Raw genomic sequence first — 15120 nt, 5'->3', positions numbered from 1 at the left:
TATCATTAGATGAATAATAATCTTCATTGCAGTCACTATCATTTAAATCTGAAGTTTCATCTGATAAAGTAGTATAAATGAAATGATTTGTCTTTTTTTTATGTTTTTCATTAGTAGAGTAATCACTAAAAAATGATGAATCTGTTCTTTTTTCTTCAATACTTTCATCATGATCTGTATTAATAAAACTTTCATTCTCATAATCACTCTCATCTGAATCTAAAATGTTAATATAATTTAATTCATATATTTAAATAAAAATATATTTCTATTATTATAAAATGTTAATTAATAAATAGACGCATTTATTTAAAAAAATATTACTTACTGCTCCTCATATTTGTTTCAATTATCGTAACTTTTTAATTCACTAATATTTCTATATTGATTTGTAAAATTTTAATAATTAAAAATAAGAAAATTATATTTTTTTCAAAGAATATACGTATATTCTCTTTCTATTTACATTATTAATATTTAAAAATACTATTGTTATTATAGGTTATGTTTCTCACCACAATCACAATACACAGCACCACATCTACTAAGACACATAGACACGCGTCCGATCAAGTCTCAGAACGGACTGACAGAGGAATTTAACATGAACATCGATAGGAATTTAAAATTGTGAAAACAGCTCCCTCTATTCTCAATACGTATCTAATTGTGTATTGCTAGTAATCTGGTGGGGGGTCCGAGTCATCAAATGCACTGTCAATCCCAAATTCGGACGATGTCATGGTGGGGTTACATGAAAAGTAATTGATTTATAAAAAAATGAAAATAATTGCTTTTTGATGAAAAATATAATTAACCTATTATGATACTTTTATTTTATATAATTTCTTCTAATAATTAATAATAATTTTGAAATTATAAATTATTATAAGAAAATAACATATAATAATAAAATAAGTATCAAAATTATGCAACTTTAATTTCAAATGTATTATTTAAAATATTTAGAAATAAAAGGAACAATTTAAAAAAAAAATTTCTTCAGAATTTGATTATGTACATATTAAAAAAATATATTACATATATTGAGACAATATTAATCATAAATAACAAGAAAACTTTTTTCTTACAAAATATATTCGATAAGTCATAATTTTTTTTTAACAATAAGCATCAACTTAAAATTTGTTACTAATAATGCATTAAATTCTTAAAAATATAAAAAAAATTATGAATATTTGCGAACCGCGAAATTGTAAATGTTTTTCTGCAAAGAAAACATTGCAATTTGAACGTGTTTATTTTTGACTATTAATTAAATTTCTTCAATAATATATTAATGATATTATTGATTTAATACAATATATTTCTTTAATATGCAATCAAGTTATAAAAACATCAAGAAAAAAACTTTGACTACATTGAAATTTGACACAAGAAAATGATGATTGTCAATGTGGAATACCTATATGATTATATGTATATAATAATATTGTAGAATCTAGTTCTTAATTCATATTAATTGGATGAATGTTTTTTTTTTCATTTTTTAAATATATAAGTATACCTCGAAACATTATTTTTTTATTATTATTACTTTATGTAATACGTGCAAAAATAATTATTTTTGTGACTTTTGTAAATAATTAATTTATGCATATAAATATAATAAAAATATAAATTACAAAAACACTTGGTGAAAATATGATGAAAATATTGAGTTTATTTTGAGTTTTTCAAAAATAGTAACTTGCCGTAGATTTCTGAATAAGTCCCAAAATAGTTTAGAGTAGGAATTGCGAAAACAATAAACAATAAGATAGATGCATGGTCCCGTTAATATCCGTTTATAATAAGTATGGAAAGTATGGAAAGAGGTATATGAAACCTTGTTAATATTATAATATTGCAATGCTACCTGTGACTTTACAATAGAGTATATTTGTAGTAGAAAGAAAATAACGGATATAACAGATTTTGAACGTATTTAATCTTTTATATGTATGATGAATTTTCGAAATTAAAAAATTTTGTATAATTCTTTATATTAGTTTTTTTTAATTGTAAACGATTGTTATTGTTCTTAAAATAGTTTGTATATTTATTTATATAAAAAATGATATATTTATTTAGTATATTTAGATAGTATATTTATAATAAAAAGTTTTACGATTTTTTTATTATTTGAATATGATTATTTGATATCATATGGATATGATTATTTTTAACTATTTGAATATGAAAAAATTTATAACATTCTATATTAGTTTATATTGCTAATATAGAATTATACATAATATTAATATACACAATATACACTATAACATAAGAATATTTAAATAAAATAAAATGAAAAATGATAAAGAAACAAACAATGTATTATTGCAGTATTTATTCTTATATTCTACCATAATACTGTGTAACATACAAGAAATGCACTTTAATGAAACCTACAGAAGAGAATTTGAATACAGAAATATTATTTAACATTATTTACGCCTTTTTTTAAATTGTTCGCCTTGCGCGCTGCATATAAATAATTTGTGTATGCTCTTTTTCTTCTTTCTACACCGGAAAAACAATAAATTCTGTTTGAACAGAAGCGACTCATACAATAATTAACTCTAAGGTACTTTTTAACAAACGTCACTTGTTTTCTATCACTCACTGAAAATTGCATTAAAATATTCACATCTCATATATACTATTGATATACTTTCCGCTTTTGAAAGTCGTGTCATGGTCAAAGAAAAAAAAAATAAGCCATTTTCGCGTTACCTCTCTTTGGTCGTAAAAATTAATAATTCTGCAGTAAAACGGCTTATATGATTAGACAACAATAGGTATTTTCTGCATTTACTTAATTATTTCAAAGACGGAGAACAACACAGAAAGCAAAACGATGACAAAGTATTCACATAATCTTGTTTCTAGTTGTACTGTTAATACTGGTCTTTCATTTTCCTAAAATATTCATTTTGAAATAACATTTTCATGTCGAGTCTAAATATCATTCAATACAAAAACACTAGAGATCTTGATTTCTTTTTTCTTGCGTCAGGATTCTAAAAATTAATATCTGAATAATTGAAAATATTTTTTTGTTAAGTACAACAATGTTTGAAGAATATCCCAATATTGTTATACCATAAAAAAGATATTTGTTTCAATATATCTTTATACCCTCATCAAGGGTCATAATTAACGACAGAATAATTTCGACTAGATTACTTGTCATCTTAACACATTCACTGCCAAATTCATTGCGGTAAGTGTACACTGTCGTTATTCTCTTTAAATGTACTTTTTTACAGTTTAGTACAGTGATAAATTATCAAAATAAGGCAGCAGTGAATCTGTTAATAATGTGATAAGCGATCACTTTTTATTCATCAAGAATATTCTATCTACTAAAACAATGCTGTCTAAATTAAAGCTATAAAACTTAAAAATTAGGTTTTTTTTCTGTTTTTCTTTTGTTATAGCATAGGTTTTAACATGATTAAATAACAAGTACATATTAACATGCGTAACTACTCTTTCATTAGAATCTTCTAGCTTCTTTGTCTATTAATAACAATGTTAAAGAAGCGCTAAATAGATCATCAATTTTGATGGACAGCATTGCCCTAATAGAATATCCCATTTTTTTTAGAATTATGTCTGTATATATTTATATATATATATGCAAACATACATTATATACATATATATATTTATATAAAGAACTGATAAATGTCATTTTTATACATAAAATTGACGCAAATATATATTCTTGCATGCCTCTTTTGCATATTCTTATACTCAACAAGAATGCAATACAGTTATATGCCGTTCTTCTGTGCTGCAGTTCGAACAATTCTAGCAAACGCTTGTCTCAATTTACTCGAGGACGACCAAGGAGCGGTTTTTTCTTTTTATCGTTTCGAATCTAAGAGTGTTCGCAATTTTGCATACACATCTTGATGAAAGTTGGCCGAGCTCTTTCATATTGTAAGGCGCGATGAATCAATAAAGCCGTAATTACAGAATACCTATTTGTATTTTTTTTTTTTTTTTTTTTTTTTTTTTTTAATGTACATCTTTCCCGATACCATCGGCGATCTGAACTCTCTCAACTTTCTGGTCTCGTAGAAACGACTAAAATTACGCATTACTAAATTATCAACATTTCCGTTTTTCTTTCTTTGCAATTTAGCATATTATATTTCTTTTTAGCGCTTTTTCTTCAAACTACTTTCTTTTCCTTCTTTTTTTTTAATATCGTTCCTTTTTCCTAATGCGCGTTCAGAACAAACGCATCAACAAATGAAGTATTACAACAACAGGAAGTCTACCGTGCTGTAACTGCGTTTTTCACGCAATGATCGCGTAATTCCTATAATACCTTTACGCTTTTCAATTTCGTTTTTCGATTTCACATTTCTGAGAGGATCATTTTCATTTTTATGATTCGCTCGAAAAAATAAGTGTGATAATGATCACATAAATTATGCTAATACGAATAATCGATCAAATAATTTTTAATCTCCAAAAATACGCGTTTGAAGATATTTTGAATACAAGATATTATGCTCTCAAAAAGACAAGATACGACGGATTCGTATGCTTCATTACTCTGAGAACAATCACGAAAAATGCGAACATTAGCACACAAGGAAAAACAGTGAATAACATTTATATTAAAATAGAAATAATTTGATGAATTTAACCCCTTCACTGTTATGAATTCAATGAATTATTAATAAATTTTCACTGAACTCTATTTATTGAAACGAAATTTTATTCGATTCAATTTATTTTTATCTGATTATGAACTTTTATTTACTCGAATGAAAATTCAATATCAATAATTGATGAAAAACTTTAATAATCTATTAATCTTGTTATTATTGTTATTATATTTTTAATAATTAACATTAGAAAGTGTATAGAAACAAACTTTGTACGAAATTTTTATAACAAAAATCAATATGTTAGTGATCTTTATCATTTTTAGCAAAAGGGTTAAATTACGTTAAAAGAAAAGAAGACGATTTCTTTTATAATTACTTAATTGTTCAACAAGTAATTACAAAAGCTGACATATACGTATATATAAAACAATAATATAACTATGAAAATAGTGTACGCAGATCTAAATAAATCTTGTAATTTTCGCGAAATTTTTAAACATAATACACAAATTGTGAAATCAATTAATACATTAGCCATTACAGAAATTTTGTTATATAGTATTCTCTTCGCTCACTTATTACCATCAATACAATTCTCATCACGCATTTTTTAATGGAATTATATAAATTTAAATAAGATGTATAAGATTTGTTGATTCGAAGATCTCAGCACACATTAAGATCGATTAAAGGTACCGTTTTTTTTTTTTTTTTTTTTTTTTTTAATTAGCCCAGGCTTAAATATGTACCATCATTAAAAGACGCATTATTAAAAATGATAAATATCTGAATCGTAAACTGCATTAACTTCACAGTTTCGTAAAAGTTTGCACAGTAAATTTTGTCGTGCAGTGTACAGTGTTCAACATTCATGCATACACTAACAAGTCTACATTTGACATTAGGAAAAAACTAAATTTATTATTATTAAAAAAAGAAAAAGAGAAACAGACAAACAATATTACCGTTTACATAATACGAACGATATCATAGGAAACAATCATTTTTACGCTTATTTCACAATATTTAAAAAAAAAAAAAAACGACATAATATTAATTGGATAAATAACGAAAATAGTAACAAATTTAGTTTTCCTAAAATTAATCTTAACGTTGTATTCACTTTTCCATTTCTTTCTTAAACCTTACATAACGAAAGAAAAATGTACTTTACACATATGAGATTAATCCACGACTTCCAATCGTCGTTGATGAACGATCAACAATCTTTAGTACATTTCTCCAGAAACTGATGAAAGGTAGTGGTAAAGTTAACAATTGTGACACAATCGCAAAAATAATAATAATAATAATAATAATTATAATAATAATAACAGACTTGGCAATGCACACATGTGACTACACCAATAAAATATTCGCAAGTTTTTTTTTTTTTTTTCAACCAAATAGAACGATACGCAGAGAAAAAGTGTGAAAATTCTTTGACTCATCTTAGCAAAAATTTAAGCTGCAATTCATTCACGTTACAAAGAAGAATGCAATATAGGAACTATCATGAAACGGATTGTACTGTTGTTGTTGTAATGTCCCTTTATTTCACGAACGATCTATAATTGATAAATCAAAAACAAGTGAAACGTGGCAAGCAATCATTCGAAAATCAAATACAAACGATATTTTTAACTTGATATCTTTCCTTTTTTTTTTTGATCGAAATCTTTTTCGACCAGAATCAAACGAAATTGTAGAGAAAAAAAAAAATAAAAGAAAGAAATAAACAGGAAACCAGATTCGTGCAACTATTCCAACCTCTATGGAAAGTAAACGCGAAATATCTGGCGAATTTCTCATCACGACACACCGAAGACATTAATTCTCAATAAAAAGAAAAAATGCACAATACGAACACGCACCCGTTATCGAACTATAACATAGTAGTACCGTCCCCACATACGGCACTACCGACGTAAAAACATATTGTTACAATTAATAATGTACAAATAGTCTATCTGTAGTCTATCCAGTATACGAACGTATCTGCGGCTGCTAAACCTGTGTATAAGTTGGCGAGATTCAGTCTTCACATATAAAGGAGAATATGTACTCTTCTTCTTCTTCTTTTTTTTTTTTTTTAACATTACAATATGCACATTTATGTTTATAATAATAAAAATGTTTATGTACGCGATATCACAGCGTTCAGCATTAATCGTTAAAAAGGTACTCTCGTGTTCCCGAGACTATGTTAGTGTCATTAACGATTTTCTCAGCACGTAAAACTCGACATCATTTTATTCGTCGATCTTTACAACACGGAAAACTGTGCCGATTATCGTTCCATTGACTCTTTTCCTTTTCTTTTTTTTTTTTTTTTTTTTTTCCTTCGAGCGAAACGAACAACAGATTATAAATACAAGATTACAAGTTCGATCGATCAACTAACATGACCTGAACGAGTGTGCTCAATGCAAGCGCAAAGATTTCACGAGAATATATTTTTCAAACCCTTTCTTCAATTAAACAGATGGAAGGCGTGTCATAGAGATATCTTGAAAACTACCTCCCTCATCCCATTCGTTCAACCATCACTGTTGAAAACTGATATAAAAAAATATATGTACGGTTTACTTAGAAATATTATCGACCAAGATATTCGAGTTCATCGATATTGCAAAGTTTAGTGTTGAACATTAGTTTCGTTTCCGCTTTTTCGTTTTGTAACAACAAGAGAGTAAGATTTCGTTTTTTTCTCTTCGGGAAATCTTTCGTTATCAACTAGAGATGACTGATCTCGTTAAGAGTTACGTTAAAAGTGTACAGCTGAAATGGACGTTCCCTAACAACACGACAAAACGGAGTATAATACAAAAAAAAAAGAACAAAAAAGAAAAAAAAAAGAAAAAGAAAAAAAATGAATATCGACTAGTAGGGAGAAAGTAGACTTCAGAGATACGATTTTGCACCGTAGAAATGAAGTATATCGCATATTCTACTATACGAAAAGTACGCATCCATGTTTTTAACAGTTCTCGTTATACGTAGTACGATTACAAATGAACATAAGATTTATAATTGTCCATTAACGCAAATAAAAAAAAAAAAGAGAAGTAAAAAGAACAAAAAAAGAACCCATAGCTGAAAAATACTGAAATTTCATAGATTCCTTTGTTAGCAACAAACACGTAAGTATTTAGAAGACTATATCTTAATAAAATAGACAAACATACAAAAAAAAGAGATAAATAGTTTCACAATATATGAGAAAGAGAGAAATGAAGAACCCTCGTGTCTTCATCTTCATATACGCTTGGAAGATGAATTCATCAGACTACATAATGAAATAAAAAACTTGAATATTCATGAATAGAAGCACGCTCTGAAGTAATACACGTTTTCATATTCCAATTTCTTCTCCCTATTCTCTACCCTGACAATATACGAATTCGCACGGCAAACGCAAACAAAAAAAAAAAAAAAAAAAAAAAGGAATACTGATCTTTCGCTTTTTCGCAACAACTTTTGTTTTTCTTTCCTTAAAGTAGACAGCTCTCGCAGTACACGTCATTTAGGATCATATGATTTGTATACCACGTATAAAACTGATAAGATACGTTCCTTATTTTAATCATGATGCACGATAGGTAGATCTATAAATATGCTACATCTTACATATCACAGAACTACGCGTACACCCACTATCAATTTTCAAAATGCAAGTTGCACTTCGTTAGAACAATTATTTTATTTAGGAAAAACTTAAAAGCATGATGTCTGTTATATGTTCTGTTAAATGAAATGTAAAATATTAACCCTTTGCTGTCTAACGTTCAATATTTGCTCTGCGTTCTTCTTTTTAAACTTTGAGTTAACTATAACAAGTTTCTAAGAAAATTCTATGACCATACGTTTAAAGATTTGGTTTTAGAAAAGATATGCATATTCGACGGTCATTAATTTTCATTTTAATATATGGGAACAAATGCAGTACAGCATAAAGGGTTATTATAATTCTGAGGCTATCTGAAACAACATTTAGAAGAAACTTTAATTTATCTGTCAAATTTCTATGACAGCAATATACGTATTTATAAGCCTCAATTGATAAATGCTTGAAGGATGCATTACTTGCAATGGATGGAATTGAAAAATGTAGAATTGCACTACTATAGTCTGCTATTTGCCAAAATATAGTAGACTACGTACTAAAAAGAATTCAGAAGAAATAGATAATTAGTGTACTAAAGAAAAATTACTGATCAACAACGATGAAAAGACATAGATTAGACGAATGTTTCAAAAATCAATAAGATGATTTAATAGAGGGCGTACGCAATGTATGAGTATTCAGAAGTGTCCAATACTCGTAGCATACGCTTCCTATTATTTATATCACTATTCATTCTGACAACGCAACATGTTGCAGTCAGATCAACGCAGTAGGAGCGTATAAGCATTCACAATGTTGAAAAGGACAAAGACAACAATATACCGCGAATGCCTAACTTCTGTTCGCGACCCCACCATATATTTTGAAATATCCAATCTATCGGCTCAGCAAAAGAAGAATATAAAGACTACCATGTGGAAACCTAGAAACGAATCGATAGAGTTTTTTCCTCTCTTATCGAGCAAAATCCGCTTGAAATGCGTGTGACGCGGTTTCGTTAATCAACCGGAAATGTTATTGTGCACACGTACTGCTTCACAACATTTTCTACTGTGCGTAATTAAGTAACGAACTGTGAGACCGTTTCACGAAAGCGTTACGTATAATTATCACAATAATGTCGTTCGCAAACGAGTCCTTGCTCGAGTGTATATTCGAGTCTTGCATTCTTCTCTGTTGGCTCTTTTCTTTGCTGTTCGTTTATTCGAGTAGTGACGTGTACAGTGTAATCTGGAGGCCCGCAAAAAATCGCTATGCGCTGTCGATAAACGGTTTTCGTGCCTGATTCGCGGCATGAATTCATTATTCATTATTTTTCGTATCATTTATCACGTGAAATTTCCTTGGAAGCCACTTCGGAATGGCCATAACGATATATACAACACATGGATCAATACCATAAGTTAAAAACTCTTTCATCACGCGTTCAATACGTTCACGGCAGCGCAATATTTTTTTTCTTAAACGTTTCAATAGAAAAATGCCTTTCGGATAGTCTGAATCGTTCCCTAAAAAATAGCAAGAATTTCGATGAGCGCGAACTAAAAAACAGGTACAACTAAATTTTATTCGATTTGCGGCCAGCCTGCGCGTGCACCTATATACATTGTACACGGTCGCGCAAGGACAAGACCACTCAGTGGCCAATTGCATAAACATCAAACAACAATGTTTCTCTTACTTTTTTTTATCTTCGTATAATCATTCGTTGGTTTAACAACAAATTACTTTCGATATATATTATAAAAATAAGGTATCAAACTTTGCGCCGAGGTACACAGCCATTGTGACTACATGCTTAATTTAAGTTTTCCTTTCTCTTCCCCGTTAACCGGTTTTATGCTTTGAATTTATTCCAAAGATACCGGCCCAGGATAGTTTCGAAGTACTCACTTTTGTACGCTATATAATTATGCTGGATTTATCCTCCATCAAAGTTCTTTAATTTTGATGAGATATACCTTTCCCCTATTATCAAAGAGACACAACACCCAGTCTCGTTACAAAACAGAGGACACGATATTTTTTTTTTTTTTATATTCGTCGTGCGCTTTGTAAAAACGGGTGTACGGCTTAATTTTTATGCAAAAGGCCTTACATTTTGAAGAGCGTTGCCTGTACATACGTATATATATATATGCAAAATATAAATAAATTATCAAATATGAAAACGTTAACCCACCCCCCTTCTATACGTTTCGTGCATTTCGGGAAAGCATTAAATGACGTTTACATAGTTTTATCTCAAGAAGATTAATTACTTTTTAGGATATGACCACTTAGTTATAAGCCTACATTTGTTGGTCATATTCTACATCCAGTAATGATTATATCAATATATCATTGCTAAATAATTACTACTACTACTTCAAAAAACTTGACTGGAATGTGCCTATGGATTATTAATAAGTAATAATTAATTTTTTTTCATTTTTTTTTCTCTCGAATGTTTGAAAACGTTCCAATTTAAATATTTATAACCTTCAATAAAACCAATAAATTATCGATTGTTTTGTTTCTTGCTTTCTCTTGCTTTCTTCGAATAAACACATAAAATAATTTTGCTTCGTCGAATGTGTTGAATCGGCATCATTCCAGAAAAAATAATAAATGACAATGAAAAGAGGAAACATTATGTTACTTATATATTCAAAAGAGACCCAATTGTCTACACAAACCGTAAATATATAATGGGCCTGATATAAAGAGGAAAAATTGATTTTCTTACTTAGCCTGCACTCTTACCGATTTATACCTTGAAAAGCGTCACTGCTGCACTGGTGTGGGCGGATAAGGATAACTATATGGTGGCACAGCTTGGAACTGACTATATCCCATCGATTGATACGCGCAAGCGCCAGTATTTGGTGGTGGACGATTCGTTTGGAAAAACTTGTTGTTAACGAGGCTTTGCATGGAGGAATCAGCTGTGTGTCCGCCAGCAGATGGCATCATAAATGGAGGTGGCATAGAATATACGCTTTGTCCTCCAGGTGTCTGATTGGTATTGTAAGCACTCTGACGATTGTGATAACGATTTCCTTGGAAACCTCCTGTTCTTCCATGATATCTAGGAATATTTGCATTTTGATAACTAGCTGAATAGCTATTGGTAGTTTGACAGCCATTGGTATAAGTATTCGGTTGCCGCTGATGTTGTTGTTGCTGCTGTTGCTGCTGCTGTTGATGTTGTTGGTGTTGGTGTTGGTGTTGCTGCTGTTGCGGTTGTTGTTGATGTTGCTGCGGCTGATAATTAGATTGGAAACTATTCTGTCGACTGGCCTGATATCCATTTTGCTGGCGTACAACAGTCCTTTCTTGACTGCTGCCATTACTGTGCTGAGTACTCTGAACGTGCTGATTTTGCCAATTATTCGAAATTGGGCTGCTGTTATTTCTTGGACTTCCAGTGGAACTATTATCTTTATTAGAACGAGAATGACTCCAACGCTGGCGACCCTTTCCGTATGCAGGTTTTATCGAATTTGCTAAATCGGCCAGTTGTGGATTTATTGCTTGACCAGCTTCTTCCAAAACAGAAATTAGTTCTTTTGCTTGTCTAGCATTATTAGGCGTAAAATAAGCATAAGCAGTACCCGCGCTTTGGCAACGTCCAGTTCTTCCTATTCTATGAATATAATCCTCAGAACTATTCGGATAATCGAAGTTAATTACATATTTCACATCTTCTACGTCCAAGCCACGAGCAGCAACATCGGTAGCAACAAGAATCATTGTTTTTCCATTTCTAAACTCAGATAATACATAATCTCTCTCAGGCTGTGATTTGTCACCGTGAATAGAGATAGCAGGCCAGCCTTCTCGTTTAATAGCTTTGGTAATATCGTCCACTTTCTTTTTCGTTTCAACGAAAATTATCATCTTGCTTCCTCGATCTTTGCCGATCTCTCTTAAAAGATTTGAGAGTTTCATTTCTTTTTCATGCTCTTGACAAATCTCTACGATTTGACGGATATTGTGATTAGCGGCCAATGTCAAAGAACCGATGTTAATTTGAATATAATCTGAGAGGAAATCTTCAGCCAAAGCTTGTACTTCTTTCGGCCATGTTGCAGACCACATCAATACCTGCCTATCAGGTCTAATTTGCTCTATGATTTTTCGGATTTGCGGCTCGAATCCCATATCTAACATTCTGTCTGCCTCGTCTAAGACTAGGTATGTACATCTGCGCAAATTCGTAGTTCCTTTCTCGAGAAAATCGATTAATCTACCAGGAGTTGCAATACAAATTTCAACACCGCGTTCTAAATCACGAGCTTGAGGCCCTTTTGGAGAACCACCAAAGATGCAAGTATTACGAATACAGGAGGAAGAACCAAAATCTCTAGCAACAGATTGAATTTGTTGGGCTAATTCTCTTGTTGGGGCGAGTATCAAAACGATGGGACCATCTCCTCGGCTCAAACGTGGTTGATGATTAATGTGTACAGTTGCTGGTAATATATACTGAAAAATATCAATAATAAAATTCTTAAATTTAATTATCTAAAAATATTTATTTGATAAATTATCAATGATTTGAAGACAAAATATATATTTTGAAATCTTAAAAACATAAAATTCTATTTACAAAAGAGATATTTTCAAAAATATGTACAAAAAATTACTGAAATCTGATTTAATTTGAACATGAAATCTAAATGATTTCTTTTATATTTAATCAATATGATGATCAATATTATTAACATATTCATGATATAATAATAGAGAATTAGAATTAATTAAATTTTTAATATTAAACTCTTAATTTCTTTATTATAAAATTGTTATAAATATTTCAAATTTTATTTTTTTTACATTTAATAATAATAGTTAACAATGCAATTAAAATTTAAAGAAATAAAAATATAACATGATTACTATTTATGAAATGTATATATGAAAAAAAATATATAAAAATACGTACAGCTAAAGTTTTTCCAGATCCTGTTTGAGCAATTCCAACCAAATCACGACCACTGAGTGCTATTGGCCAGCCTTGTGCTTGGATTGCTGTTGGTTCAGCAAAACCCTGCTTTCTTATCTCTTCCATTACATAATCTGGGAAGTTACTTTCTTCAAATGCTTGAATTGGAGAAGGAGTATTGTTTCCTTTCACAGTGATTTCTTTACCAATGTGATACTTATTAACTTCATCACTGGACCGTTTTAAAATATTGATATGTGGAATATATAAATTTTTTGTAATCACTGGTAACTTAGAGAGATCCCAGCTAGGTTTTTTCAATGAATCTCCAGGAGTTCTTCTTTGGACTTGCTTCTTAATTGACTTCTCTTTGTTTGTCTGTTGTTGTCTATTCCAATATGTTCCCCCTCCATTACGATTGGTAGAATCTCTACTTCCCCTGGGTCTGTAACTAATTCTCATAAAATGATACTGATTCTTCATGTTTAAAATTTAATATTAAATTTAAGTCATTAATATAGAATATTAAATAATATTAAATTATTTTATTATTATAATAATATAATTATTATATATTATTTATATTTCAAGTATATTGTATATTAAAAAAAAAAGATTTTTAATATATCATATTGCATATAATATCATGTGAAAAAAAAATAGCAAAAAAAGAGATTAATAAAATAATGATTGTTATAAAAATAATAAATTAACATTAAATTATAAAGATTTAAAAAAAATTTTGTATATGTACTTTCATCTTATGGTTGTCAGTAGCTTTCCATTAGATAATGACACCGCCATTTTACTTTTTTTATGACTCATTTGGTCTTATTCAAAAGTATACATTTTTGTTACAAGTAAATTTTTTTTTATCATATTCTAAAACAATGATCTTCCATAAATTGTGATTAATTCAACACAAAATAATAAAAATGACGAATAAGAGAATCCATGAACAAAATGGTGGAGATCACGATATTAAAAAAAAAAAAAGCTTCTCCAGTTTTAACATTTCATAACGTATGGTACTGATATATGTAATATTTAAAAGTTATAATTTCAATTAAAATATTCTACCTGGTATGATTGGAATAACTATTGTTATACATCTCGGCAAAAGTTCGGAAGAATCTGCTGACACACTACCAGTTCCGTAGGAACGATCTTCGATTTTTCGGAAAGTATGTCAGTTGTACCAGTTACACCTATGATCAAAAATAATTATATAAGAAATTTAATAAAATGAGTATATAAATGAACATATTAATTCTATAATAATCTTGTATTAAATGACAAAAAAATTTGTATAAAAAAAGATAAGATATTCGGACAGACTTACCCTGCAAGACCCGGCGAGCAGAGCAGTAATGGCTGACAGGCACTGGGAAGACGGAAACGAGCAACTGGGCAATGCTTCCGCTCCTACTAGTAAGTTACACACACACATAAAAAGGAAGATCGTTCATTGGTTCGTTCTTATGTAGAATCGGATGCTGACACGTCGTCCAATCGTAGCACGATAGGATAAATCAATAAGTTCAAGTGTTATATATTTATCATATATAAAGGCAAATATTCATGAAAAGAAAAAAGGAGCAAATTAAAATAGAAAGCTATGGAAACGATTATATTTTTATTATATTTAAATTATATACAAATTTTTTTTTCACAGGACATTGTGTTTAAAAAGAATATAATCAACAAACAATATATATAAGTATATAATAATATATTATAATATATCTATATAATATAATATATATAAAATGATTATTGATGTTATTTTTATATTTAAAATAAATTATAATTTTTAGAAATTATATCTAAAATAATATTTTATTAATTATAATAATTCAATTCAGTTATATTATCAACATTTGATAATATAACTAATATTTAAGATAAAAAATTTTTTATTAAAA

The 15120-nt window shown here is 29.2% G+C and overlaps 1 protein-coding gene and 2 long non-coding RNA genes across 4 annotated transcripts; 1 reads left to right on the top strand and 2 right to left on the bottom strand.

Annotated features, from left to right (window-relative positions):
- Nucleotides 1-30: 30 nt before the first annotated feature.
- LOC147657657 (uncharacterized) lies at nucleotides 31-468 on the bottom strand (the record flags this gene model as incomplete). Its single annotated transcript, XR_015292032.1, has 2 exons — nucleotides 329-468; nucleotides 31-219 (listed from the first exon to the last, which is right to left on the bottom strand). It is a non-coding gene; the product is annotated as an uncharacterized LOC147657657 (long non-coding RNA).
- A 181-nt stretch (nucleotides 469-649) lies between these two features.
- LOC100872920 (uncharacterized) lies at nucleotides 650-14651 on the bottom strand. 2 transcript variants are annotated; one of them, XM_086907942.1, is made up of 5 exons: nucleotides 14538-14651; nucleotides 14276-14403; nucleotides 13196-13646; nucleotides 11011-12735; nucleotides 650-714 (listed from the first exon to the last, which is right to left on the bottom strand). In XM_086907942.1, the coding sequence occupies exons 2-4, from the start codon at nucleotides 14305-14307 to the stop codon at nucleotides 11032-11034; spliced, it is 2187 nt and encodes a 728-aa protein (XP_086764068.1). In that variant the 5' UTR covers nucleotides 14308-14403; nucleotides 14538-14651; the 3' UTR covers nucleotides 650-714; nucleotides 11011-11031. The 2 variants fall into 2 exon arrangements, with proteins under 2 accessions (XP_086764068.1, XP_003691490.1); XM_003691442.4 differs by lacking the exon at nucleotides 650-714 and having other exon boundaries at nucleotides 10894-12735.
- LOC147657656 (uncharacterized) lies at nucleotides 14367-15018 on the top strand. The gene is made up of 2 exons (XR_015292008.1): nucleotides 14367-14626; nucleotides 14683-15018. It is a non-coding gene; the product is annotated as an uncharacterized LOC147657656 (long non-coding RNA).
- The last annotated feature ends 102 nt before the right edge of the window (nucleotides 15019-15120 follow it).

This window comes from Apis florea, unplaced genomic scaffold (genome assembly GCF_048593485.1).
Source record: "Apis florea isolate Af1SG1 unplaced genomic scaffold, ASM4859348v1 contig_3034_pilon, whole genome shotgun sequence".
NCBI lineage: Eukaryota > Metazoa > Arthropoda > Insecta > Hymenoptera > Apidae > Apis > Apis florea.
Note: the sequence above shows the minus strand (reverse complement) of the source record. Positions and strands in the feature narration are given on the sequence as shown.